The sequence below is a fragment of the Triturus cristatus genome, chromosome 6 (assembly GCF_964204655.1).
Source record: "Triturus cristatus chromosome 6, aTriCri1.1, whole genome shotgun sequence".
Lineage (NCBI taxonomy): Eukaryota > Metazoa > Chordata > Amphibia > Caudata > Salamandridae > Triturus > Triturus cristatus.
The window spans coordinates 1,232,058,366-1,232,083,490 of record NC_140589.1 but is presented as its reverse complement, the minus strand read 5'-3'; the positions used below and the strand labels follow the sequence as shown (position 1 = coordinate 1,232,083,490).

Genomic DNA, 25,125 nt, shown 5'->3' with positions numbered 1-25,125 from the left:
AACTTTGTGGCGCCAATGCAGGCACCCTTGCACCATGGTGCAAGGGTGTCTGCATGCAGGGGAAGATTGTTTATGTACAGTAAGGTCCCCCTTCCTGCATATAAACAATTTTGAAATGCCGTTTTGTCACTTCTATATGTGCTGCTTAATGCAGCACACATGGAAGTTACAAAATGTCATTCTTTTAAAAGATTGTTAATGTGCAGGAAGGGTCACCTTCCTGAACATAAACAATAAAAGGCGTTTCGCAAAACGAGGAGAATTAAAGCATTTCTCCTTGTTTCGCCAAGTTTAGACCAGGTTTTCCCTGGTCTTAATTTTGGTAATGCCTCCCATTTACGCTGCCCTTGTTAATAGGGTGCAGTGTCAAAATCAATGGGTGTTGCAGTGGAACGCCCACCGCAACACCCACTGCCCACCCCTTTCACGCTAAGCATTGGGTAAAAGGGGGTGTTATTTACAAGCCAGCGTTAAGCCATGTTAAGTGGCTTAACGCTGCCTTCTAAATAAAGCAAAGCCCCTCTCGCCATGAGAACATCGCAAAAAGTGACGTTCTCATGGTGATAGGGGCTTGTAAATATGCCCCTAAAATACTTACTAATTTGAGTATTTGTTTTGTATGCACGCGTGTGTTTATTTTTTTCGAATTACTGTTATAATGTTTGAATTATAAATCCTACAAATTGCTTGGGGGTCCCCGGCTTCCAGTGGTGACTCAATGGGGGTCCGCAGTAGTCAAAAGTTTGGGAACCACTGGTCTAGTGGATTCATATTCATTGTGTGATGTCTCAGGCCGTGGAAGTAGGCAGTGTAACAAGCCTGCGCCCATTTACCAGATTTCAGAGGCAAGGACCTTGAGCCGAAGAAGCACCACTTGGCCTTTAAGCGCCCCACTGACCACTTGCACCACGTGGATCATACCCAACTTTGATGAGGCAGTTCCATTATTGCCGTGGGAGCACTGCAGCATGACTTGGTTGCTGGTGACATACTTGGCCATCTCCCCTGCTGGATCTTCATGTCTCTTGCTGACCTTCTGCTCCCATAGAGCTGTCCCAGAATGGTGAGAGCTTCTGTGCAGTGGTGTCTTGGTCGAGCCTTTACATCCTTTAATCTGACTGCAGCGCTGTGGACCTACGCAGGCACCATGCAGCAGCAGTGGAGTGGCACTGCTCAGATAAAGAGAGCACCACAATTTATGTTAAATACTTTACTGTGCGCCTTGAAACATGTATTACGGTGTAATACTGCTTCTTGCTAAGAGTACGGGAATGGGAATACGGGGTCTGTAGATGTCGAAGAACGATGGCTTGCGGCTCCCGAGACTCCTCAAAAGTACAAAGATAAGTAAAGATTAGAAGTTTGTACCTCTGCACGCTATTTATAAATGTTGCAACATTTGAGATTTCAATGCCCTGGAATTCTGGCATACTTTTTATGAACATGCGGGACATGGGTTTCGTACCTCTATATACAAATGAGCAAGAAAAAACGACATATTAAACACTGCACGCAAAAATATTTTGTGCTCTGCCGTGCCACAGACCTGCGGACCATGCAAAGTCTTCCTCCGTTAAGTACAAGCTAGGTTCTCACTGGTGCACTTTAGACACACGGGTCTCGGCCACCAGTGAGCTTTGCTTATTAAATCTGACTCTAAGCCAGGGGCTTTAAGTGGGATGGAAAACTGGGGGTTCTTTTAAAGGGGCGTGGTTAAATTAGGTCATGGTTTAAAAAGTAAGGTAGAATGCGGCCCCCGGGGGAAGAAAGGTCGGCAGACTAGTCTTCCCCCGGGGATTTCGCGCAAGGGAGGGACCGGGAAGGAAGGGGTGGGATAAGGGGTGGGGTTAGTTAGGTGAGGATAAAGGGGGCTGGAAGAGGAAGTCCTTCCTCTTCCTTTCCCCAGCGCCTCAGGGTGGGAGTTAGCTTTGTTTGGCCGCCCACCCACCCTACATTTCGTAGGACTCGATTGAGGAAACTAAATGTTCCTATAAAGCGTGCCAGTTTAGGACGGGTTGTGAGTGAGTGGGGCGGATTTGGGAGGGGGAGGAGTCCATGACGGGCATACTCACCCTTCCGGGGAGGGGGATACTGGTGAAAGGTGGGGGTGCGTCATACCAGGTTACGATGGATGGAAATGATGGAGGAGGTTGGAAGAGAAGTGAGGAAGCGAATGGGATAAGCAAGGAGGTTGCTGTGTGAAGTGGGATGGAATAGTTGGAGTATGGGAGAGAATGGAAGGATGAGAGTTATGTGGTTGGGGGGTTTGTTTGATGTTTGGTTATGGTTGTCCAACTCTGTCCTAATAAATGGCCTTTTACGCTAATACCTTGCGTGGAGTGATTATTGCGCGAAATCTGTGCTTAGCACAGTGTGTCGCACGACCGGTAATTTGCTGCTTTTATCATTGCATGCAGATATATAATACAACAAGGAAAATTACACCTACAACAAGCCAGGACTATTGGCTTTGCCAATGGTTGTTAATTGCATAAGATAAATAAGCAACAACTATGGCTTCGTTGTATAGAATATTGAAAATGCTTCAGTTCTGGAATGATGAGACTGAAAGAACTATACCGAGTCTCTTTGAAGTAACATCAAAAAAAGTGAAGGGTGGGACCGCTGCAGAGTTTAGATTTATTATTCGCCTGAGGGCAAAAACGGACAGCCCCAACGGGACGTCTCGGCACCTGCTTTTTAGAACGGCCGGTGATGGGCACCGGCAGGGCACGGACCACTTAAAGCCCTGCTCTAAGCATCAACGAGCTTATCATTCAGCCAGTGGGGTTGCTAAGGTATTACATTGGATTTTCAGAAAGTAGTCGAAGAAATACCAAAAAAAAGCATTACGCTAGAAAGAAGTTCAGAGAACTATGAAAACAGGAAGGTCAGGCAAGTTCTGTAAACTAAAGGTGAGGTAGCAGTAGCACGAGAAATTCTCGATACATGTGAATGTTCATTGCCTTATGAGGGTGGAACTTGGAGAAAGGTGTGGTCAAATAATTAAACTATGAACCAGCAAGGCACACAATAACAAACGCTCTCTTCACACAGATGACAAAAACTGAAACCACACTTCTACACTTAGCAGGCGCGCCTGTAGAACTTCCTCTTGCGCGGTTTCAGTCACGGAGGTAAACAGAGTCTGACGTTGCGCCGATCTCACATCATCCTACTGAAGAAAATCAAAGCCGACGCACAGGTCGTGTGCCAGTCTTTGGGAACCCGCGTGCAGCAAAGAAGGGTGGAACGTGGAAGGGCCAAGCACGCGAAGGTGATGAAGAACTTCCAGGCAGTCGTGGGGTTGTGTGTCAACCACAAGACAGCGCTGGGCTACGGGGCCCTATCGCTCCTGTCGGCCGGCGGGGAACAACTCTTCTCGCAGGTGGTCTTCCAGTGTCCCTGCAACGCCTGGAGCTTCAGCTACAGCCTGGTCTCCATGCTGGTGCCCGCCCTGGTGCTGCTGCTGCTCGGCTTCCTGCTCAACTCGCGCACCTGGCGGCTGCTCACCGGCTGCCGCGCCCCATTCCCGGGGCGGCGCTCGCGCCGCTGCAGGCTGCGGGTCCTCGTGCTGCTGACGGTCGGCGCCTCGGTGGCCCCATTCACCTGGATCGCCGTGGCCTTGCTGAACGGTGCCTACTACGAGTGTTTGGTTACCGGGGAGCCGCCGCTGCCCCCACCCTGGCTGCGGACCCGGCTGTGCCTGGACAGGGGTGTAGACTGCCTGGGGGACCTGCACCGTATGCCTTGCGAGACTTCGGGGGAAGCGGCTGAGGAGGTGATTCGCTATCTGCGGGCGGAGTCTCAGGTAATCCGAACTTTAGTTCCGGCCACCAAGGAGGCTGCGGTAGACTGTAGAGCATGTTTGAAGTGACAAGTTTTCCCACAGACAAGTGAGTCTGCCAGTGGCTCTGTATGTGCGGCATTTTTAGCCACATAAACTTTGCATTGTGAGTTTTTCAGACATGCTTAAAAACGAAACGAAACTACAAGCCCTTGAAAATAGCTATTTGTTGCCTGGAAAGCCCCTTCTGGATGAAGATGTCGCACACTTTGCAGTTATGGAGAAAGATGCCGCCCATGCGATTGGCCCGCTTTGCAGTCACGCTGCTGTGAGTCCTAACTCCCAACGCTTTCCCAGCCCGGCATTACTTCCACCCGCTTTCCCCAATGCGGTGTCTAGCAGTGTTTTAAATAGAAATCTAGAAGTGCAGGTACTCCCTACTTAGAGTACCTGCTTGCTCCTGAGAAGTGCCAGTACCCTCCTATTAAATGAATAGCAGCAGTGCTGGCACTCTCCCTCTCAGTTCAAAGAAGTGCAAATGTATCATACACCCTCTCCTCCCCGCCGGTCTGATAAAATCGACAGGGCTGATTTATGTTCTCAGTGTGGCCCTTCTTCCAACATCCATCCAAGCACCTCCCGTGAGACTCCTACTCGCACACTTCCCACGCATACACAGAAACCAATTTGAAGGCCGGGCCTTCTCGTTCATCGCTCCTAACGCGTGGCACGACCCCCACTCCACAACAGAGCCCCCTCCTTTCTTCTTGAGGACCTCCTCCAGACTCTGCTATACTGACACACTTGGTCATTGCCAGGGTACCCTCTCAGGTGATGGCCCGCTATACAAATAAACATAACTTTTATAAAGAGAGCTTTGTTGACATTTGTGCTTTCCCAAGTTCAGCTGTATCTGCCTAGCTCCCTAGGATAATTATGTGTTTGCTTTTGGAGGATTATGTATTGGTCAACTCCACAATCGCATTAATGTGGGTAACTTTTCTGCTATAGAGTGTAAATGCAGTCACTCTGGCCGATTGAACTATTTGCAGTATTGTTGAACTTGTTCACTGAGAAAGTGACAAAAATGTGCTTTTTGGGGTTTCAAAAGACAAATTACCTTAAGGATCGACATTCTTCTATCCGATGAACTATGTTCAAATGGAGTTTATATTAATTTGCTTGTAAGGCCCCAAAATGGAGGGTGTATTGTATTGCTCTTTGCAATTGAAAAAAGATACTAGTTTAAAAATGTTTTAAATCAAGAAATATATTTGGCACCCAGTACATGGGTGGGTAAGATCAATTCTCTGAACTACTTACTTTTGTGGTTCTCCGGTCACCCTTATATGACCCTGAAAATAGTGATGTGCACGGTCGAGGCACACATGAGTATGAACTAAGGATGTGCGTGGTGTCCTACATAATAGTAAACACTGTCATGGTGTATATTATTTTCCCTAGTTGGTTGTTTTCTCTCTTTGATACAACCTCAGGTCAGTTTGTGAGAGAGCTGGACAGTTGTATTTGTATACTATACAGCATCACGTTTGGAAAAGTGTTTAGTAATTACACTCCCATAGTGCAAAAAAGCTTTATCATGTGCAAAGGCTGTTGGTTGCACGTGGGGCTGACTGGTACTCATTTTTGGGGACCAACACATTGTATTTCTAAACGAGCTTTGACCTAGAGCAAGAGAGGGAAAAACACAAAAGGAGGTGGAAGAGAAAGATAAAAAAAAATTGATAAAGGAAGAAAACCTGAATAAAAGCGATCCTGCAGGAGGAAAATAAAGGGACAGGGAGTGTATGGTGTTGGAAGAAAGAGGCATGAAGTGGAATCAAGACTGTTCAGCCTTGGTATTTGATATTCGTCAGCACCAGCTGCTGTACTTCCGAGAAAATCTTTGGGCACCGGCGTAAGTTAGAACTGTCCTCTGAAAGTCTACAGGTGCCACCTATTTAGTTGTGTGGGCTAAGCTTGGCTAGAGGTTTACTTGAAGTGAGTTTAGTTATGGGCCAGGTAGTGGCTAGCTACCTAGGTAAGCTTGGTTGCTGCACCCTGTGATACTGGATGGGAAATGGAAGGAAAGAACAAGAAACAGTGGTGTCTTGAGTGTGTGGCAGGGCTGGCCAGCTCTGGGCGATCAGATTTTGTATCATACCATACCAGTCACATTCAAAGTAATCCCACTTTTATATTAATACTGTAGGCCACACATGAGGGCTAACATCTGAAGAAATCTGCTCCAGCATATTAATTCTTTGCATTCGTCACCCATATATTTTCTTACATTGCTGCAATATTGAGTTTACTGCCTCCTTTGCTGTATCAAATTCTTTTATCAATATCCCTAAAAGCTGGCATGAAAAACGGAGTCTTACTTTAAACTTTGAATGGTCGCCTCTTTTTTTTTTTTAATCTTTCAAATGGCCCCCTCTCTCCTTACATCCTCTGCATTTCTCCTTTCTTTGAGCACACCCCACTCTGTCACTTGCTTGTTTGCCTTAATGTCTATTATTCTATTCATGCAAACTGCCAACAACTCATTTACAAGATCACACCCTCTCCTCTGAAAGTTGGACCCATGTAGCGTAACAATACACAACCTCCTCCAGCTCATCTATTATTCCCGCCAATCATGTGCATGTGTCACAACCACCCCCCACTAATGATCACTATTACTTTAATGGACACAAAGAAACAGGAGTGAATGCATAGAAATATTTGCTTGGACACAGAAAACAAATTCCAGTGGCCAACAATAACAAATTACAGTGGGTTACCCACCAACCTTGGTTTCTGGAGCAGCATGCTGCTCAGCGTAGATCGCTTCAATGCCTCGCCAGGGGTTTGCAAGTGGTATATAAATGCAATTAATATTACAATATGTTATTTTAGAAATTAAGGACTGAAGGAAAGGGATGCTAAATGTGTTCTTCAGAAGAGGTTGACATGGAGGGCTGGTGTCTCAAGAGCGGGTAATGAGTCTCTTTCAGAGACAGAAAGACAGCTATACACTTGTTGGAAGAGAAAGAAAGACTCAATGCCCTGTAATCCCTAGCAGCTCTGGAGCAGCTAGGGATTACATTCAAGAATTGGGCAGAGATGGTGAGGTTTTGGCCCATCTTTGAGCTGTTTACTGCCTAATTCTCACTCCCTTACCTCAAGCTGCTGTCCCTGAGGTCTGAGTGTAAGGGGGATATTATATCCAGTGGTGAGCAGTACCTAACTTTGCCAGACTGCATTGGGAAGAAGCCATCGGGTTTCATTTCCATCACTCCATTGCTCACTTGTTGTTTTCTTCTTATAGAGCGAGGAAGGGGGCCGTTTGGACTTTCTAAATCAGAAGAGCCCCATCTGGATTTGCCTTGAACTGTGAGACGTAAAATAAATAATACCATATTACAACCTCAACTCTGAAGAAAAGAGTTTGCATATTGTATGGGTGTTTACCCAAGAGTTGGCCACCTCCCCTACCCCCTCATGTGGGTTTAGGCCATGATATAGTTAAACCTGGCCATATGCTGACTTTTAGAGAGAGAAAAGGAGTGGCTCGTGGGAAAACAAGTACGACTGAAAAACAATTATGATGGATATAGTTATTATACACACATGGACATCCTTGCTTATTTTTGACTACATCAAAGCTTTATAAGATGTTCATCCTTGTGGTCCCAAGGGCATTGAAGTATATATTATAGCATAAATCACTGTTAATGTATAGACTGTGTTTATTATTCTTTTTGTGTCATAACTCTTTATTGGGTATTGAAAAAGGAACGTAGCAGTACGACAGGCACACATCATAGTACATAAATAAGATCATATGTTGGATACATCCGTACCGCACTGAGTGGGGGGGGGGAGTTCAGGGAAGGAAAAAGAGTCAGAGGGGTGGGGGGAGAGAGGCGGGAACATAACAATATAATATACAGGAAAATATCAAATATATCAGCATCATAAACATTGCAAGCAATCAGACATCTTAGTATGAAGTACTCTGACTCAGTGCAGTGGACAGCAGTGATGGTGCCCCAGTCTTTACCCTCATTGCTAGCTATTCAATGGCCGCTAATAACTGATCCTCTGAACGGGGGAGGGTATGGAGGCCACGAGGTGGTAAGGGCCTCCGAACTGAGGTGGAAATGAGAGCGAGAGAGAGGAGGGCGGAAGGAGAGGGGGGAGTGGGCACCCCCTTGGCAGATCTGGATTGAAGGAGTACTATAGGTCACAGACATTGATGACAGGTAATGGGGGGCGGGGGTGGTTCTGGGGGTCGTTGTAATCTAAAGCTGGGTACTGCAGAGGGGGTGGAGCGGGGTTACGTCCCTAAGGAGAGGGTTGGTTAATTGTGTGTCTGGTTGCATTGTGGAGACAGCCTGTGTCGGATGGGGGAAGGAGCAGGTGCTTGCCAATACGTCCTGTGGTGGAATAAAGGAAGGGGTGGGGGGCAAGGATTGGAGGGGAGGGGGGAAAGGGAGGGGTGGAGGGGTGAGGGCAGGGTGGGCGGTAGGAATGGTGGAGGGAGGGGTTGGACAGAGGGGAGGAAAGGGATGGGCATGGGAAAATATGCATGAAGGGAATGGCAGAGAGAGGGATGTATGGGAGAATAACGGAGGGTAGTTAGGAATATCAGTGGGGTATGAGGAGGAAGAGGGAAGGGGTATGGGGATCATGTGTAACCATGTTGACCGGCCATTGTCGCCATCGGTCAGATGATCCGGCGGAGTCTGGATAGAAAGTTAGCGTTTGGTCTCCCGAAGAAAGGGGACCCACGTTGGCATGAACACATCCGCCTGGTCCTGCATGCCGTAGATAACTCGTTCATGGGATGCTCTTTGGACTATCGCCACCACCCAGTCCTCTTGCAAGGGGGGAGTGGGTGACCTCCATTGTCGAAGGATGCAGAGCTTAGCTGTGGACAGTACCATGTGTAATAGGTTGGTTTGCGGCCTGGTAATATCAGGGGCAAAGAGGTACCCCCAGTCGATGCGATGAAATGCCTTTTCTGCATCTAAGGAGAGGGCCACCGCATCTTCTGGTAGGTTTTTGGCTGTCAAAAGAGTGTGGGCCAGGGTACGAAGATGGTTTCTGGAGGATTTGCCCAGGACAAAGCCATCCTGTGTATGATGGATAAGGGATGGTATGACCTTACTCAGTCGTACAGCTAGAATGCTGGCTAATATTTTAATGTCCCTATTTAGGAGAGTGGGTCTCTTCCCGGTTTGGGAAGGACCGCCATCACCACTCTGTTAGTGAGAGGACCTATGAAGGCAGTTTTCAGCCTCTTGTAAGGCGGCATGTAGAGTATCAATTGCCTTCTCCCCGGACCATTTTTAATATTCGGCAGGGAATCTGTACTCATCTGGGGACTTATGGTAGGGCAATTTGGCAATGGCTGCTGCTATTTCCTCTCTACTGATATCTCCTTCTAGTAGCTCTCAACCTTCATCCATCAAATGCTGATGATCAACTCCTCATTTTCGCGGATTGCCCCCCTCCGCTATGGTCAACACCGTCACGCTGCTATGGATCACTCTACACACCCAGTCGTGGTGCAGTTTATCGCACTCCAAGGCTTCCAGATGTGTCTCCTGTAGGAGAGCACTTTCTTTTGTATAATATAGTGCATGAGTTCGTTAACATTCCACAAAAGGATGTGCAGTGCCTGGGAAGGGTAGGGGGCGGGCCCTGCCATGAGCGATCCGGGGGACTCTGAAGGTATATGGTCACTTGTGAGGAGGAGGAGGGAGAAGGGTGAATACTTGAGTGCACTAGGAGGTGAGGTTGGGAGGGCACGCAATATGAGATGAGCTGGTCAGGCAGGTGCACAGTATAGGCAAGCACAGAGAGGGGCAAGGGTAGGGCTGGTGAAAGGATGGGTGGGGAGAGGTGGATGTGGATAAATGTGGGGCGGAGTGAAGGGCTGGGAGCAGGTAAGGGGTGTGTAGGAGCAAAGGAGAGGAAGGAAAGAAGGGGAGATATGAGTGGTGCGTGAGTAGGGGGAGGCAGGAGGAAAGGATGGACGAGAGGGGAACAGGGAGCGAGCGGGTCAGGAGAATGGTCACATGGGTAGAGCGACCACCAAATGGCACCTGATTATACGAGGAATTGGGTGGTCATGAATCACCAAGCACTCGTTAAAGGGGAAGGGTAGGATTATAAGGAGGGGGGAGAGGGGTAGGTTGCGCATAAGGGATGTGCCTCTGAGGATGTAGGAATGTTTGCTGCGGGTCCAAGCTTGTGGGATGTAGCGTGCCGGGGGGGGGCCTTTGTGCGGCAGGGCTGGCTAGAGAATATTCCAATGTGGCAGTGCAGTATTTGCCGAGGTAGTGTACCGTCGGGCGTGCGGAGGAGGGAGAAGTCGGGCTCCAGGGTCCTGTGCAGTAAATGGTGGTGAGGTACCACCGGTTGTACGGCTGGAAAGGATGGGAGGGGAGGGGGAATAGGTCAGTCTTGCGGGTAGCCAGAGACCCTGGGTGTCTCCTATGGGGTCCTGAATCCCTCATTTGTTGTAACAGGCACCCATGCCAGTGTAATGCAGTTGACAGAGGAGGGCTAAAGAGGGAATTGTGGAAGGTAGGGGAAGTCCTTCACCCAGGAGGCAAGGCGTAGGGGCAAGTGGCCCATAGCTGTGTCCCAGTAAGCCCTCTGTTGGAGGGTAGCTATTGACATAACTGTTCACAGAGGGCAAGGGTGGGCCCGGGGCTCGGACCTGAGAAAGCGAGGAGGTGGCGTGGTTTCTCTGTGATCGATCACAAATTGGGTCAGGGAAGGAGAGAAGAGAGATGCACTACCCGGATCTACTATGTCTGGAGAATGTGTTATCAGTGGGGTGCAGTGTCGAGGCCGCTGTCAATGCTCTGGAGGTGGGGTGGGATGGTTGGCGCAGGACCGTGAAGGGCACTGATGTGTACAGCAATGGAGTGGTGGTAGCGCAGGGCAGCTCTGATCGCTTAGTTCCTAATGCTGCACACTAGTGTCGGGCAGGTACCAGGGGCATCACATGAGAGGTGGGCTGGGCAAGGGGGACTCACAAGATTAGTCTTGCCTATAGTACAGAAAGCACAAAGCAGATATGATGAATGCAAATAACATTCAAACTTTGAGGAAAGAAACATAAAAGTATGCAAAGAAACAGTCTATAATAAAGTAATCTGGTACTCCGCCCCCTTCGTCGGGCCTCAATGCGGCGATCCTTGCCCCTCTGACAGGTCATGGGGGACACAGTTCACCAGTTCTCAGGATGCACCCTCCTTGGCGAAAGCGGGCTTTAGAGGAGAGCACAACTTGTCTCTGTTGTGCTCCTGCGTGTGTACCACCATCGCTTGTAGACCCTGTGATCTGTCTCTTAAGGAGTGAGCAACTCTATTGGGGTATTCATCACAAAAGAGCTGCTCCTAGTGTGATAACCCAAACGAGTTACAAGAACGTCGTAAGTGTGGGCATCTCACAAAAAGATACGGACTGGTCTCACACACCACCTGGTGTCATGCTTCATCATTGACCAGTCCTCGCCCTCCAAAACCTTCGTTTGATGGAGGGCGGGCATACACTTGACGACAAGGATGCACTTCTAAGTGATTGAGTGGGGGCCCGTGACTATGTGAGTGAGGTTAAAAATCATTATAGTAATCAGTAGCAATTCTTTAATGTGAAATGAAAACTATATGATATTAAAAACAAGTGTGACGGTGATTGGGACGGTTATTGTTCCCAACCGTCTAGTGAATGGTCTAGTGGATGGTCGACATGTTTCTGCCTGGATGGCCCCGAAGGGTCCGTGGCATTCATCAGGACCTAGAAAAGAAGAATAAAGGGCTCCGTTCTTACCAAATTTGGTAATGTGTAACCACTGCGGGAGTGTGGCAAAAGTCACACTTCACCGTCTTAGAACTGCTTCCAATAGTGAAGCCCTAGTAATTTGGACAACTTGTCCCACATTCGGGAGGACCGGGAGCGGACGTATAGGTTTCGGGATGCAGTGACCACAAGTTACAAGGAAACACAACTGTGGTTTCTCCCCCGCCCCTTCCCCCATGGGACAAGTTGTCCAAATTACTAGGGCTTCACTATTGGAAGCAGTTCTAAGACGGTGAAGTGTGACTTTTGCCACACTCCCGCAGTGGTTACACATTACCAAATTTGGTAAGAACGGAGCCCTTTATTCTTCTTTTCTAGGTCCTGATGAATGCCACGGACCCTTCGGGGCCATCCAGGCAGAAACATGTCGACCATCCACTAGACCATTCACTAGACGGTTGGGAACAATAACCGTCCCAATCACCGTCACACTTGTTTTTAATATCATATAGTTTTCATTTCACATTAAAGAATTGCTACTGATTACTATAATGATTTTTAACCTCACTCACATAGTCACGGGCCCCCACTCAATCACTTAGAAGTGCATCCTTGTCGTCAAGTGTATGCCCGCCCTCCATCAAACGAAGGTTTTGGAGGGCGAGGACTGGTCAATGATGAAGCATGACACCAGGTGGTGTGTGAGACCAGTCCGTATCTTTTTGTGAGATGCCCACACTTACGACGTTCTTGTAACTCGTTTGGGTTATCACACTAGGAGCAGCTCTTTTGTGATGAATATTTAGTATTGGAGGCTGCTGCTCCTAGAACCCCATGCCTCTTGTTCCCTCCTCCACACATCCAGTGGAGTTCTTTTGTGATTCAACTCTATTGGGGTCCCTGCCTCTGTAACGGGAGCCTCCCAAGTTTTGCTGGAGCCTGTTGGAGGGTGCAGGAAGAGTTGCCGATGGCAAAGTGGAGCTGGCTTCAGGGGCATAGGCAACAGTGTCCATTTCCTGAGGGTAAGATCGTCCAACAAATGATGGAGGCCTTCTGGTTTGAAGAATTCCTTTGAGATGCCGTTCCTAGTGATCCTCGCTGTGCGGGTTCGAAGAGGCCATATTTAATGCCCAGTTGCATCTCGGTGGCTAGGGAGGAGATGGATGTCTCCATAGCCTCCAGCCACCGGCCCACGGCTGAGATTTCCATAGTGGGAGGAGTTGGTCATGATTCTGAGGAGGTGACAGTATGAGTGGTGGAGCGGCCCTGATTTAGTGCTTTTGGAAAGAGTGTTGCTCAGGCTTCCCCGTTGTCTTGCTCGGAGACATCCATAGACCACACACATGATCCGCAGTGTGGGTAGGCAAGCCTCCGTTGCCTCTGTTGCTGTCCTGGCCCTGGGGGTCAGTGGAGGGGTGTAACCTATCCTAAGGAGTGATAGGCGTGTGAATTTGGCCGGTCCACATGTATCATATGTTATTTAGGAGTACCCAACGCCATGCAGGTTGTGAGGAGCAGGAGCGGTGCCTATGACAGGCTTGCACATGTAGAATGGGAGGTTTTGGGGAATACGGTTGTCTGTGCCGTCAGGCAGGCTGCCGGGGTGCAGTGCGATTACAGTCAAACTGGATAGAGTCCTCTGTCTGAGGGCCTCAGTTGCCCTGAGGTCCGTGCATAGGCCCTGGTGGGTGTTCAAGCTTTCAACATACAGCTTGCCGGTTCACAGCTGTTGGAGTCTGTATCTGGATCCTGCGGCAAGTGGTGATAAGTGTAATGGGCAGGGCCCGTGCCACCTCCGGTAATAAAGGGCAGTGTGGAAGGGGTACCTTCTGGTATGTCGTCCCGGTGGGGTCATGTTCCGCTTAGTGTGCTCCGTTCCGCCTGGGACTGTATCTCATCAATTGCAGTAATTATAGGGTCCATCCGGGCTCGTGGGAATTGGCACCATAGTAGGTAAGGTAGTAATAATGGAGGGCTTAGTCGGAGGACACCCTGCGTTGATGGAGCTGGCTCGTGTAGTGCGTACTATAAGTAAAAATGGTGCCAAAAGTCCCAAAGTAGCAGTCACTGCTATCTGGTTGTGCAAGATGGGGAGAAAGTCACAATTTCAGGCCGACCGCGATGGAGTGCCAGTCTGATACAGGGACCAGGTTAGTACAGTTGAACAGTTACTCCAGCCAAGTGCAAAAGGTGCTGTTGGCGGTGGACGGGGTGCCACGAAGAGAAGGGAAGGGTGGCACGTGGTAGTTGATGTAGCCAAAGAGCACGCCTGGCCTTGCAGTCAGTCGTTGCTGTTGCAGGAAGATCCTATTGTCATCACGAACAGGCAGACTGGTGTTTTGCTGTGGCGCTCCCTGCGAGCGGTCGATGCTGTTGCGCGACAAAGTTTTGGCTCCAACAGCCCGCTCATGGTCATGAGGAACTGAAAAACCTCAGTTCAGGCTTTCTGAGGCCACACCAAGGGGCCAAGACCTGAGGGCACCACTTGAGGGTGGGGGGTCAGGGGCTTATTCAAGCTGGATCTGGGTGCTGGCTCATGTGGTTGTGAGCCTGTTATATCCCTGTGGCTCTGAACAGGAGGCCAGCCGACTAGCCCTTGGAGTCACTCTGGGAGTCCTGGGATCAGGTGCAGGTCTGATCTCTCTGACTCCGGCAGGAGAGCAGCAATCCAGCCGGGCATCAGTCCAGCAAAGTGGCAGTCCTTTCAGCAACACAGGAGTCCTTCTTTCTGGCAGAGTATCCAGAGATCAAGAAGTGTACTTAAGAGTTGATGCCTGAGGTCCAATACTTATACCTGGTTCTTTCTTTGAAGTGGGATAAGCTTCTAGAGGTTTCTCTTTAAAGGCCACGGGCTTCCTGTGTTCCCTGCCCTAGCTCCAGACTAACTACAGGTGGTATGCAGGACCCAGACTATCCAAGTGTAATTAGGGCTATGCCCAACTCTTCACTCCCATCCTACCAGTGAAGGCCCAGCCAGGCACACCTAAGCTCTCTGTTGTGTGTGGCTGTCTGAGAGGAATACACACAACCCAACTGTCAGCTACACACAGTCATGTGACCCAGAGACACCCTGCAGGCACCAAGTGGCTAAGGCAGAAAAATGGCAACTTTCTAACAGTCGAAAATAGAGAACAAGGGGATCCTACTCACTAAGGAACCAGGGTGATTGATCAATATAAGAAACAGCGGTTCCTGTGGAATGGTATAGTCCTATATTGGTGCTATAATGCGCGATCGCGATAAAAGGGTTAAAGGGATGTCAGAAGGAAGGAACCATACACACCAATGGTCTCATTAAACACATATGTATGTATCACTCAAATAATATACTGAAATAAACAATAGCGCGAAGTGTCCCAAGTGAAACAAGAACCTAAAATATACGTGACACAATGTGACAATATTTACAAGGTTTCAACATTTCTTTGTACAGAAAGCGACCATTTGTAAGTATATGAAAAATGTACAGCAACTATATACAATAATAAGTGCTGAATTAGTGGTTTGCTTTCATCTTTACTGTCGACGGCGTTTCGACTCTTTATAGAGTGTAGGGTCTCATCAGGACCAATGAATGTAGGGACATCGGGGAAAGGAAGAATAAAAAAAAAGTCAGCATATGGCCCATTTACTGGCACAAATGCGACAGAATGGAACATGTGGGCAAAAAGGATATTATAAGGGGTACCTGAATTTTCGATTGCGCAGCTGAATAAAGAGTGTGTGCCAACAGCGGGTGATAGTTATAGAAGAGAATACTCACAGGGAAACCCAGCCGGGCTCTGGTAATGTGAGAAATAGGAAGAGAAACGAAGAAAAGTAAGGTTAAAAGATATTTGAGCGTGATGTTCCACGTCAGACGGTTCATGATTAGAAACAATGCGGATCTTGCCCAATTTAGAGACTTACCCCTGGTGAGGGTGTAGGCTTGCAATCGATGGATAGTGCAGCGCTGATGCAGGTGATACACCTGGGCCTGTATAGGCTGGTGTGGGGGTTGGAACTCTGGGGAAAATGGTAAAAAGTCAGGACCCGTGTGGCAGGGGGTGCAGGTGATAATGCAGAAATAAATGATAATCCCTTGCAGTTAGGCGCATAAGGGAAAACAGGTTGGGCGATAAATCAAAATGTGGCTTCTGGTCCGCAAACGTGGTATTTGTGCTAACGGATCTGCGACAGGCTGTCCGCTTCCGTTTAGGCTGATACGAAGATTCCTGTATAATAAGGAATCGGATTGTTAGCTTAGAGCTTGAATGTGACGTTCAAGGTATGTGGGTTCTCCATGCGCAAGGCAGGTTCCTTACCTTAATGTAGATAAAGTTCCACGGGGCATGTGACAGTGCTACGTGCTCACAGCAAGACTGCATCTGTCTGCTTGCTGTAGGTCAGTGACCTTCCTTCTGACATCCCTTTAACCCTTTTATCGCGATTGCGCATTATAGCACCAATATATGACTATACCATTCCACAGGAACCGCTGTTTCTTATATTGAACGTTCTAAAAGTGGCATTTGAAAAATTGTAATTCAAATTCCGACTTTACCATAAGATGGGATTTTTTTATTCCAGTTCCGAAGATACCAACCATGATCTGGTTGCCTGCTTCCATTTGGAAATGACAGCTTATTAAAGTTAATAAGGTAATCCCAATATTATTATATGGGAAAGGTAGGCCTTACAGTAGTGAAAAACAAATTCAAGGGTTATACTTTACCCTGTCATGTAAAACGTAAAGGTACAGGTCCAGCTTTTTAAATACCCTGCCCTCTGAGCTTTCCTTGGCCTACCCTAAGGGTTACCTATGTATTAAAAAGCTAGGTTTGAGCCTGGCAAAAGGTTTAATGTGCCAGGTCGAAGGGACAGTTTAAGACTGCACACACAGGCTGCAGTGACATGTATAAAGGGTTTCTTAATTGGATGACACAATCAGTGTTGCAGGCTCACTTGTGGCATTTAAGTTACAGCCACTGGGTACAAGTAGCACTACTTTACTAGGGATGTATACGTAAATTAAATATGCAAATTGGGTATAAGCCAATACTACCATGTTTTAACGAGTGAGCGCATGCACTTTAGCATTGGTTAGAAGTGGTAAAGTACAGAGTTCCAAGGCCAGCGAAAAGATGGTCTGCAAAAATGGAGGAGGAAGGAAAACAGTTGCGGCAAAACCACCCTAAGGCTGACAGGTCTAATATCCAATATTTTATTTTAGATGGCTTTGATGGCCCAAAGATAAAGAGCAAGTATGAACAGTGGATACACTGAAATAAATAATTAAAAATATGAGACATTGGGTTAAACCACCCCCCACTTTGCAGTGATGCTGCAACATGCAGACCCAGCAAGAACTTACTCTGGTCACTTATCATTTGGGTACACATCTGCACATGTCAGCCACTGCTCTCACTCACATATAAATTATGGCTATCACATCACTAAGCAGCCTTTGTGCCGTGTACAGTTCTGGAAATGGACACATCTGCTTGGTGCAGATGGAGGTATAGAGCTAAGTATACTATCAGTGTGTGTTCATTTAAATGGGTAAAGACAAGGTACAATACCATGCATGAGTTAGAAACCCTGGATGAGAGAACAGAAATCTACGACACCTGAGACAATGCTTTTACAGAGGGTTTGGTACTGCAGATACTTTGCACATACCTTATGTATGCAAACTTCATTGTTGAACATGACCACAAGCCTCTCAAATGGCTACAGTTAGGCATATGTTGTGGTGGGGATGAGTAACATTGAAGTAGCTTGCATTGTAGAGAGTGGATTTGAGGAGGCAGTGGCATTATACCTACTTAAGGCTATTTTAAAACTAGCAAGCTGGTGTGGGCATTGTGAGGGTCCATTTATCAGTGGCAGCTGGTAGGGCGGGGGAGGGTGAAGGTGGGGTTTAGGAAATACAAAAAAAAACCATACCTGTTACTAGCGATTGCCGTTGCCGCCGTCAGACGCCTCCTCTCCTCGCAGTAACGGGAAGCACCCAGGCTTCGATACTCCCCTGACCAATCACCACGTTGCTGATAGCAGCGTTGGGATTGGTCTGAGTGCCATGGTTAGGTGCTCGGAGAGGGAAAGGGATCCTGGGCATGTTCTCCACCCAGGCTGTAATGCACCCTGGGTGGAGAACATGCAAAGTGTGCATGACTGTTTGGCCGGTCTGAGACGGCCGGCCGAACAGTCATATGCACTTTAGGTGCAGCACCAGTCCTTCCTCCCCAACATCACGGGACCACAGCCACATCCCGCCCTAACCTGGGGAAACTGGAATACAAAAAATAAAATGATAATAACAGAAGTTATTACCATTGACATTTTTTGCATTGCTTTAAAGCAGTGCCGCGACCTTCCTCCGCCTTAGCGGAGCAGCTGCCACTGCCATTAATCTTCATTCTTTTTGTGTGAGGGAGGTCAAGGGGTATCCTTTAAAGGTTTCTGGGCTTCTAGAGCATTTAGAGGGGTTCTATAGCATGCAATATCTATTGTTTTCCTTCTTAAGACAAACTCCAATGGTGTTCATCAGACACCATGTGCTTAACACGGTATGCCTGGAAAGGTAGTAGCTAAATAAGCATGTACGTCTGATGGTAAGTGAACCAGGGAACATGCTTCAGGTTTCATAACCAATGAATTTGCTCAAGTAAACAACGTAACTAGGTGTACTTAGTCTCACAGCAGTCTTCACGTCTCTTTACTTTGCCAAACTATAAGGAGTTGGAAGGCACCCTTGGATAAGACTTCCGCTTTTCGAACATTAACAGTTTAGTTAACTCGCTCACGTGTGCTTGGTCTAACCAACACTATTTTATGTCCTTCACTCCTTACAGAGTGGGGAACCTGGCATGGATCTAGTCTGTCTTCTGAGGACCTTAGATCAATTTCTGTTCTGATAAGTTACGGACAAAATATAGTTTTTGCGATAGTAGCATCAAAAAGATGCCCTACTTCTAAAATATCAAGGGCATGTGAAGGTGGCACCGTGGGTGCTCTGGGAGAGGGTAAAAGCATCATCATTCTCAAATTTTTTGATTTCTTAGTCATGGAGTTCCTGCATAGGTATGCGCATAATAGTTTAGAAGGTGTTGTAGAGGCGTTTTGTCAGCGCATTCCCCCAATATAAAGTACATAATTTAGAGTGTCAAAGAGTAGGTGCTACTCTACATGCCACTTATAGGATAGCTGATCCTGAGAGAAACTGAAGTCCTGCACAGACAGCCGGAACTATCCCTAGTGCCATGTCTTAGCAAGAGTGTTCTCCAATTGCATCCTTGCTACAAGTTCAGTTGAATCTCATCTTGAAGATTGACCTCTTTATGATGAGATTCAAGGGACCACTGAGCATGATCAGCGGGAGCACGCTCAGATGAGGTGTCATTGGTTTAGGATCCACACTTTAGAAGGCGAGTGTTCATCGTCACTCCTCCAGTGTGAGCACCGGGAATCACCTTATGGTGTGGCTGAGGCCTGCTGATACTTAGCACCAGGACTATATTATCTACTGGCGGTCGCCAGTAGATAGTTATAGTTAGGACCGAGTTCCCATAGGAAATCTGAAAATTCTATTTTGAATAACTTTAACGCCGGTTGACGAATCCTCGCGAAATTTTCAAAACTAATGGGGCGCTCTGCTCAGCTCCTACCCTGAAAGTCTCGGGGTGATTCGTCAAGCGTGGGCTGAAAATAAAAGGGGGGTCCCAAAACGCGTTTTCCCCATGCATTTTCCCATAGGACCTTTAGTCGAAGGTACAGCCCGAACGGCTGAACAGAATTACTTGAAATTTGGCAAAGAGGTAGTCCTGAGGTCAGGAATGTGCCTTTTGCATATATGGTGTCAATCTGTTCAGTAGTTTCTGAGAAAATTGCAGTTAAAAGTACATAAATATCTATAGGCGCGCACCGTGCGCGCACCGTGCCGTGCACGAGCGTAATTCTGATTGGTGGTTACATGTCAGTCAACATTCGAATCGGTCGAAATCAGGAAGTGTCGGCGCCATTTTGTGTGTGGCAGTGAAAAACAAAGGTGGAGAATGTGAAAAGGGGGCAGGGTAGAGAGTTCCTGACCCCCTAGCCTTTGTCAGGGGGTCCCTGAAGGACCCCGAAGGGTGAAAAAAACATTTTTTTTTTTTCAAAAAATCGCGGGGTGCGCATGGTGAAAAACCCTTAAAAAAAAAAAAACATTTTAAACGAGCCATTCCATATTACAGGATACAGTCAATCTATAACTATATACATAGGTAGTTTATTGTAAAATAAATGTATAAAAAATATAATAATACATACATAAATTATCATTTAAAAAACCTTACAAATTCACTAAAAAAACCATAGGTTTCACACACGTTATAGTTAGAAATTAGCATTTAAAAAACCTTGCAAATTCACTGAAAAAACCATAGGTTTTACACATGTTATAGTTAGCTGACCATTTCACTCGTAAAAAACCATTGAAATTCCCCCGTTATAGTTAGTTCAGCTAAATATAACTCGCGCGACCGCAATCCACTGCTGATGTCACATATTACATCACTGTATTCACTAAGATAATGTTAATAAGTCAGTTATACAATTAATTTTACAAAAAAAACATCCATTTAGACACTTATTTACCCATTTATTCTTCCATTAACCTTTAGATGTACATATATAAAAAATATTTATTTTTCAGAAAGACACATATTCACTGGATGATGGCATCAGTGATGTCATCAGTGATGTCATTTGAGATGTCATCAGTGATGTCACTGACCATGTCATGAGTGATGTAATATGTGACGTCATCAGCAGTGGATTGCGGTCGCGCGAGTTATATTTAGCTGAACTAACTATAACGGGGGAATTTCAATGGTTTTTTACGAGTGAAATGCCCAGCTAACTATAACATGTGTGACACCTATGGTTTTTTCAGTCAATTTGCAAGGTTTTTAAAATGCTAATTCCTAACTATAACGTGTGTGAAACCTATGGTTTTTTAAGTGAATATAGATATATATATATATATATATATAGTCATCTGGTCTTCGGCACTGTAGACGCTCTGCATCTCCTCCGCTTAGTTGGTCCTGTTCGCAATTAATGTATTTCATGTTTGAGATTTATGCAAATGAATTTACAATTTACTGCACAATTTAATATTTGAATGTGGGGAGTCTGATCGTATGTATGCATAAGAGTTAGTTTCTATGACTGCTGGCAAGTGTTAGTTGCTTGTACCTTCTACTATACATGAAGCTTATATCTTGAGGTGTGTAACGCGAGAGGTAAACAACTGGGTTGGTGAAACATAACTTTCTTGAAAGGTTTGTAATTGGGTTTAGCAAAGAATCCCCAAGTTCTTTCTTAAATACGTAGTTCTGCCCTGTTGAAATTTCTGCACTTATGGTTTTTTTTTGTTACCCTCATTATAAGCGCTGTTCGACCAAAAGAAGACTGTGAAAGGGTGAATGACATTGTTTGAAGGTTTTCTTTACTAGGGTGCATTTCTGTGAAAGTTTTCAGTTGTAGAAAAGCAGAGTTTGGGATGTTTAATAATGCTCGATTTTTCTTGGGTGTGTAATGTGTTTGTGCTTTGGGTTTAGGCAGTTGTCTTGGTTAGATATTTTCTGGTAGTGAGGCCTAGAAATGCTACGGTGGTTCATTAAAAAGAGGGGTGCAGTAAGGACAACTCACTGCACACAGTTATAGTCAAGTACATAAAAATGGCCCTGTGCTAAGCTCTGTACACACACACACTCACTCACTCCCCACTACACCCAGTTGATCTCCCTATTATAATAATCCTGCAGATTACTTTTACAACCTTTTTATTGACTATTTTTCACTGTCTGGTATTGAGCGCTCGGAAGCACCATAGAGTAGCTGAAAAATAAAAGCTTCTTCAGCGTAAGTACAGAATCCAGCTTTGGTTGGGGCTGGAGGGAGACAAAGGAGAAGTGGTTATCACCATGGTGGGAAAGGTCTGAGACGCTGGAAAAGGCCAGTGACCCCAAGTCTTTCAGTGTACTGGAATTTAGTCTGTGAGGGACTCGCTTATGGTTAATGGGTGGTGTATCCTGAAGTAGAGTGGAAGGGAAATTGCCAGACTCATCAGTTCACTTTGTGATAAAGCAAGAAAACCTCTGCTTAGCAAGCCAGGTGGCAGAAAAAAAGTGTGATATTCAGCATCCCGTGGCTAGGTGAACTAACATTATGCTTTAAAGAAACTAGAGACGCATGAAAAGCTAGTTTCCAAATGCAAGGTCCAAGTCTCTCCCCCTGGCAACCAATGCCCCTTTTGTTTTTTGTAGGAGGAACGCTACTCGAGGTTTGGACCTTCCATGCCCCAATGTTTAAGGGATTGTGAAAAAAATTAGTGCGTCCTCTTGTGCATTTGAGATTTTATCTTGTTCCTTTGTTCAAGAATTTCTGTTATAAAGATTATGAGTGATGCTTCTTGTATATTAACTCGCTTTTTATTATTCGCCATTGGAGATGTTCATAATTTGCGACATGTATGGAATGTTTCACAGAATATCAAATGCAGACACAGCCAACATGTTTTTCACCCCCTTATTGGCCAGTTAGCCCGGGGCTTTTATATTTAAATGAACATCATGATCAGAACAGTCCTTGTGATCAATATCCCATCAGACACATATGTAGCGATGTGCTTGGGTCGAGAATATATCAGGCTCTGATATAACCTATTCCAATTTGTTGTTTTATGTCTTTTATCTCTGTATTTCTCCATGGTGCTTGTTTTCTTTTGTTCTGTTGTGAGTTGTATTAGGATATCAAAAGATTCCTGTAGTCACTCCTATAGTTTTTTAACAGAATTTATTGTTTCCAGATCTGTACTGGATGTTAGTTGTGTTTCTAAGTGTTTCAAATTGAGTTTGTTCCTTGTTCGATAGCTGGATGTACGTAAGGTGGTTTTAGGTGAGTTGCTTAGTGTTGTTTAATGTTGGAAAGCAAGCAAATGGTGGTCTGACCATGTGACTGGAGTTATAGTTTGAAAGGTAAGTAGTTCAGTATTAGCAAAAATGACATCTAGGATGTGTCCAGCAATGTGAATGGGTTTGTGGACAATCTGATGCGGGTTCAGTGTGTCTAGGCCAGCGATGATTGTTTTCGATGGGGCATATTTGGTTTGTCAAACCAAATGTTGAGGTCACCCAGAACACATAGGTTGGAGTGTATGGTTATCAGGTTTGAAACTGTGTCTAGAAGTGTGTATGGGAATGTCCCCTTGATAGGTGGAGGTCTGTAAAGGAGCAGGAAGTTACAGGAGGAAGACTATGTAGGATTGCATCTGGTGAGAAGAGCATCACAATTCTTTATGGACATGTCGTCAACTTTAGTGAAATGTAATGTTTGCTTGAACATAACAGCTAGGCCACCTCCTTTTTTTGCCTAAACGATTTTGGGTGATGGTTTGATAGCCTGGAGTAACAGCTTCATGCAGGACTAGAGCCATATCCACTCCCAACCATGATTCAGTAATGAATAGTATGCCTGGTTTTGTGTCAGTGAGAAGGTTGTAGATATGATGTTTTTGTTTTTAGAGAGCCATTGAGCATTTATTAGTAGACACTTTAGAGAATGTGCTTTGGCGACAGTGAGACTTTGTTTTGTAGGACAGTGATCAATATTGTGTGGGTTTGCAGCAGGTGTATTCTTAGTGCAAGTATTAGCTGTATTAGGATAGCAATCGTGTAGCTGTTCTGTAACGTGTTCCTAGTCCAGCAGGCTAAGAAGGCATTTTGATTGGTCTGCATGTGTTGGTGGTGGAGATGGTGTTTAAGAGTGAGTTGGTGTGCTGTGTATTTGTGGTGTAACCATGTTGTGCAGTATACATGGAGAAACAAAGTTGTGATGTGTGGCACGTTGCTTTTATTGTTTGCGTGTGTTTAGGGCAGGAGGTGTATAAGTTTAAGGTGGTGGTGCAGCATGTGGGTCATGTAGTAAGGTTCTAAACTGTCCAATGGATGAGAGGCGGTTAGAAGGGTTGCTGTGTTGCTGTATGTGTGTTAGGTGTGGTGAAAGAGAGCAAGCTTGGCATTGTAGTTTGTTCATTTGTGAAGTTTGATAGGTGGATGTATGATTGTATTTTGTGACTGTGAGTATTATGAGGTGTTGCACTTGAGAGATTTTGCTGTGCTGGTGTGCGTGAAATCTTTTGTTTTGAGGAATAGTGAAAAGAGGTGCTGACGTATTTGTTTTATGAGATGGATATGTTTGTATAGTTTTGTTTGCGAGTGTATGTTGTGTGTAGGAGGTGAGGAACTAGTGTTAAGAGTCTTTGTCTTTGAATTGTTTTCTGCAAGAGTTAAAATGTGTGGTGGTGTGGAGTGTAAGTATTGTGTTATTGGGGTAGAAAGAAGAGGAGGGTGTTGGTTGGACAAATGATGGAAGGCTGAGTATAGGTTTGTTAGTGATGAAAGTGGGTCTCTTAGGAGTAATTAGAGTGGGGAGTGTGTGTCTGGATGGGTTGTAGTTAAGTATGGTATGGATTCTGGTTGTGTTAGTGATGAGTGGATTGGTAAGTGGTATAGGATAGAGTTGTGTACTATATGTAGCTGATGGCGGACATGTTTGGTAGCTGGGATAGAAGGGTATACAGGTGTGGTTTGTGTGGTTTTTTAGTGTGTTCTCGTACATAGATTTGTGCTTAGGGTTGGTGTGTAGTAAATATGTGGAGTACACTTGGTGTGATTGTGTTACTCTGTTTGTGGATGGTGTAGGGTGGGTATTAGTGTGTGAGAAATGGGCAGCATTTCTGGCCCTGGTCCCGACTAGTCTTGAACAGGCTCAAACAGGCACCCTTGTCCTCTCCTCCCTTATCCTCTAAGCCCGGGCTGAGACAACCTAAACCTTGGCCTTTTATAGCTCTAGTAATCAGGTGACCCCTTCAGCAAATGGGAACCCTAGCCCTAACCAATCACAGCTAAACTTTAGAAACCAATAGGAGACCAAGACCTTACAGCCAATCAAAGCGCTAGTCCAAGCACTCAATCGGGCACAAAACCCTAATCCCTACGTCCAATAGAAGGCCCAACCCTAGTCCCAGAAACCAATCGTACAGGAAACCCTAATGCCTACTTCCAATAGAAAGCCTAACCCTAGCCCTAGTCTCAACCCCAGTCCTGCAACCAATCACACAGAAAACCCTAATCCCTACTTCCAATAGAAAGACTAATCCTAGTCCCAACCCTACATAAATTGAATCACTGACCCAGGAATCTAAGCAGAACCCTCAAAAACCCAACCAATGAGAACACTAACCCCAATCCAATAGAAACACCAGATACAACCACCAATCAGTGCACACATGTACCATCCAATAGCAGATTATATAAGGTCCCAGAGACTTCGGGCAAGTTTTGCTGGCCAGGGAGTTGGAAGCTGCTACTCTATTCAGAATCTTCTAGAAGACAAAAAGGCTCAATCCACACTTTGGATTTCTGTAGGTAAGGGCCTAACAAACTTTGTCCTCTAACAATACTGTCTGTATGAAACTGTATTCACTCTCTCAGCCAGACAATGAG

General features: G+C 46.0%; 1 protein-coding gene across 1 annotated transcript in view; it reads left to right on the top strand.

Annotated features, from left to right (window-relative positions):
- Positions 1–3,124: 3,124 nt before the first annotated feature.
- The window catches only part of LOC146821228 (calcium homeostasis modulator protein 6-like), a 93,679-nt gene continuing 71,678 nt past the window's right edge, over positions 3,125–25,125 (top strand). The window contains exon 1 of the mRNA XM_085612166.1: positions 3,125–3,811. Coding sequence (XP_085468292.1) covers positions 3,281–3,811 — 531 coding nt within the window. The 5' untranslated portion in view covers positions 3,125–3,280. The remainder of the gene's footprint in view (positions 3,812–25,125) is intronic.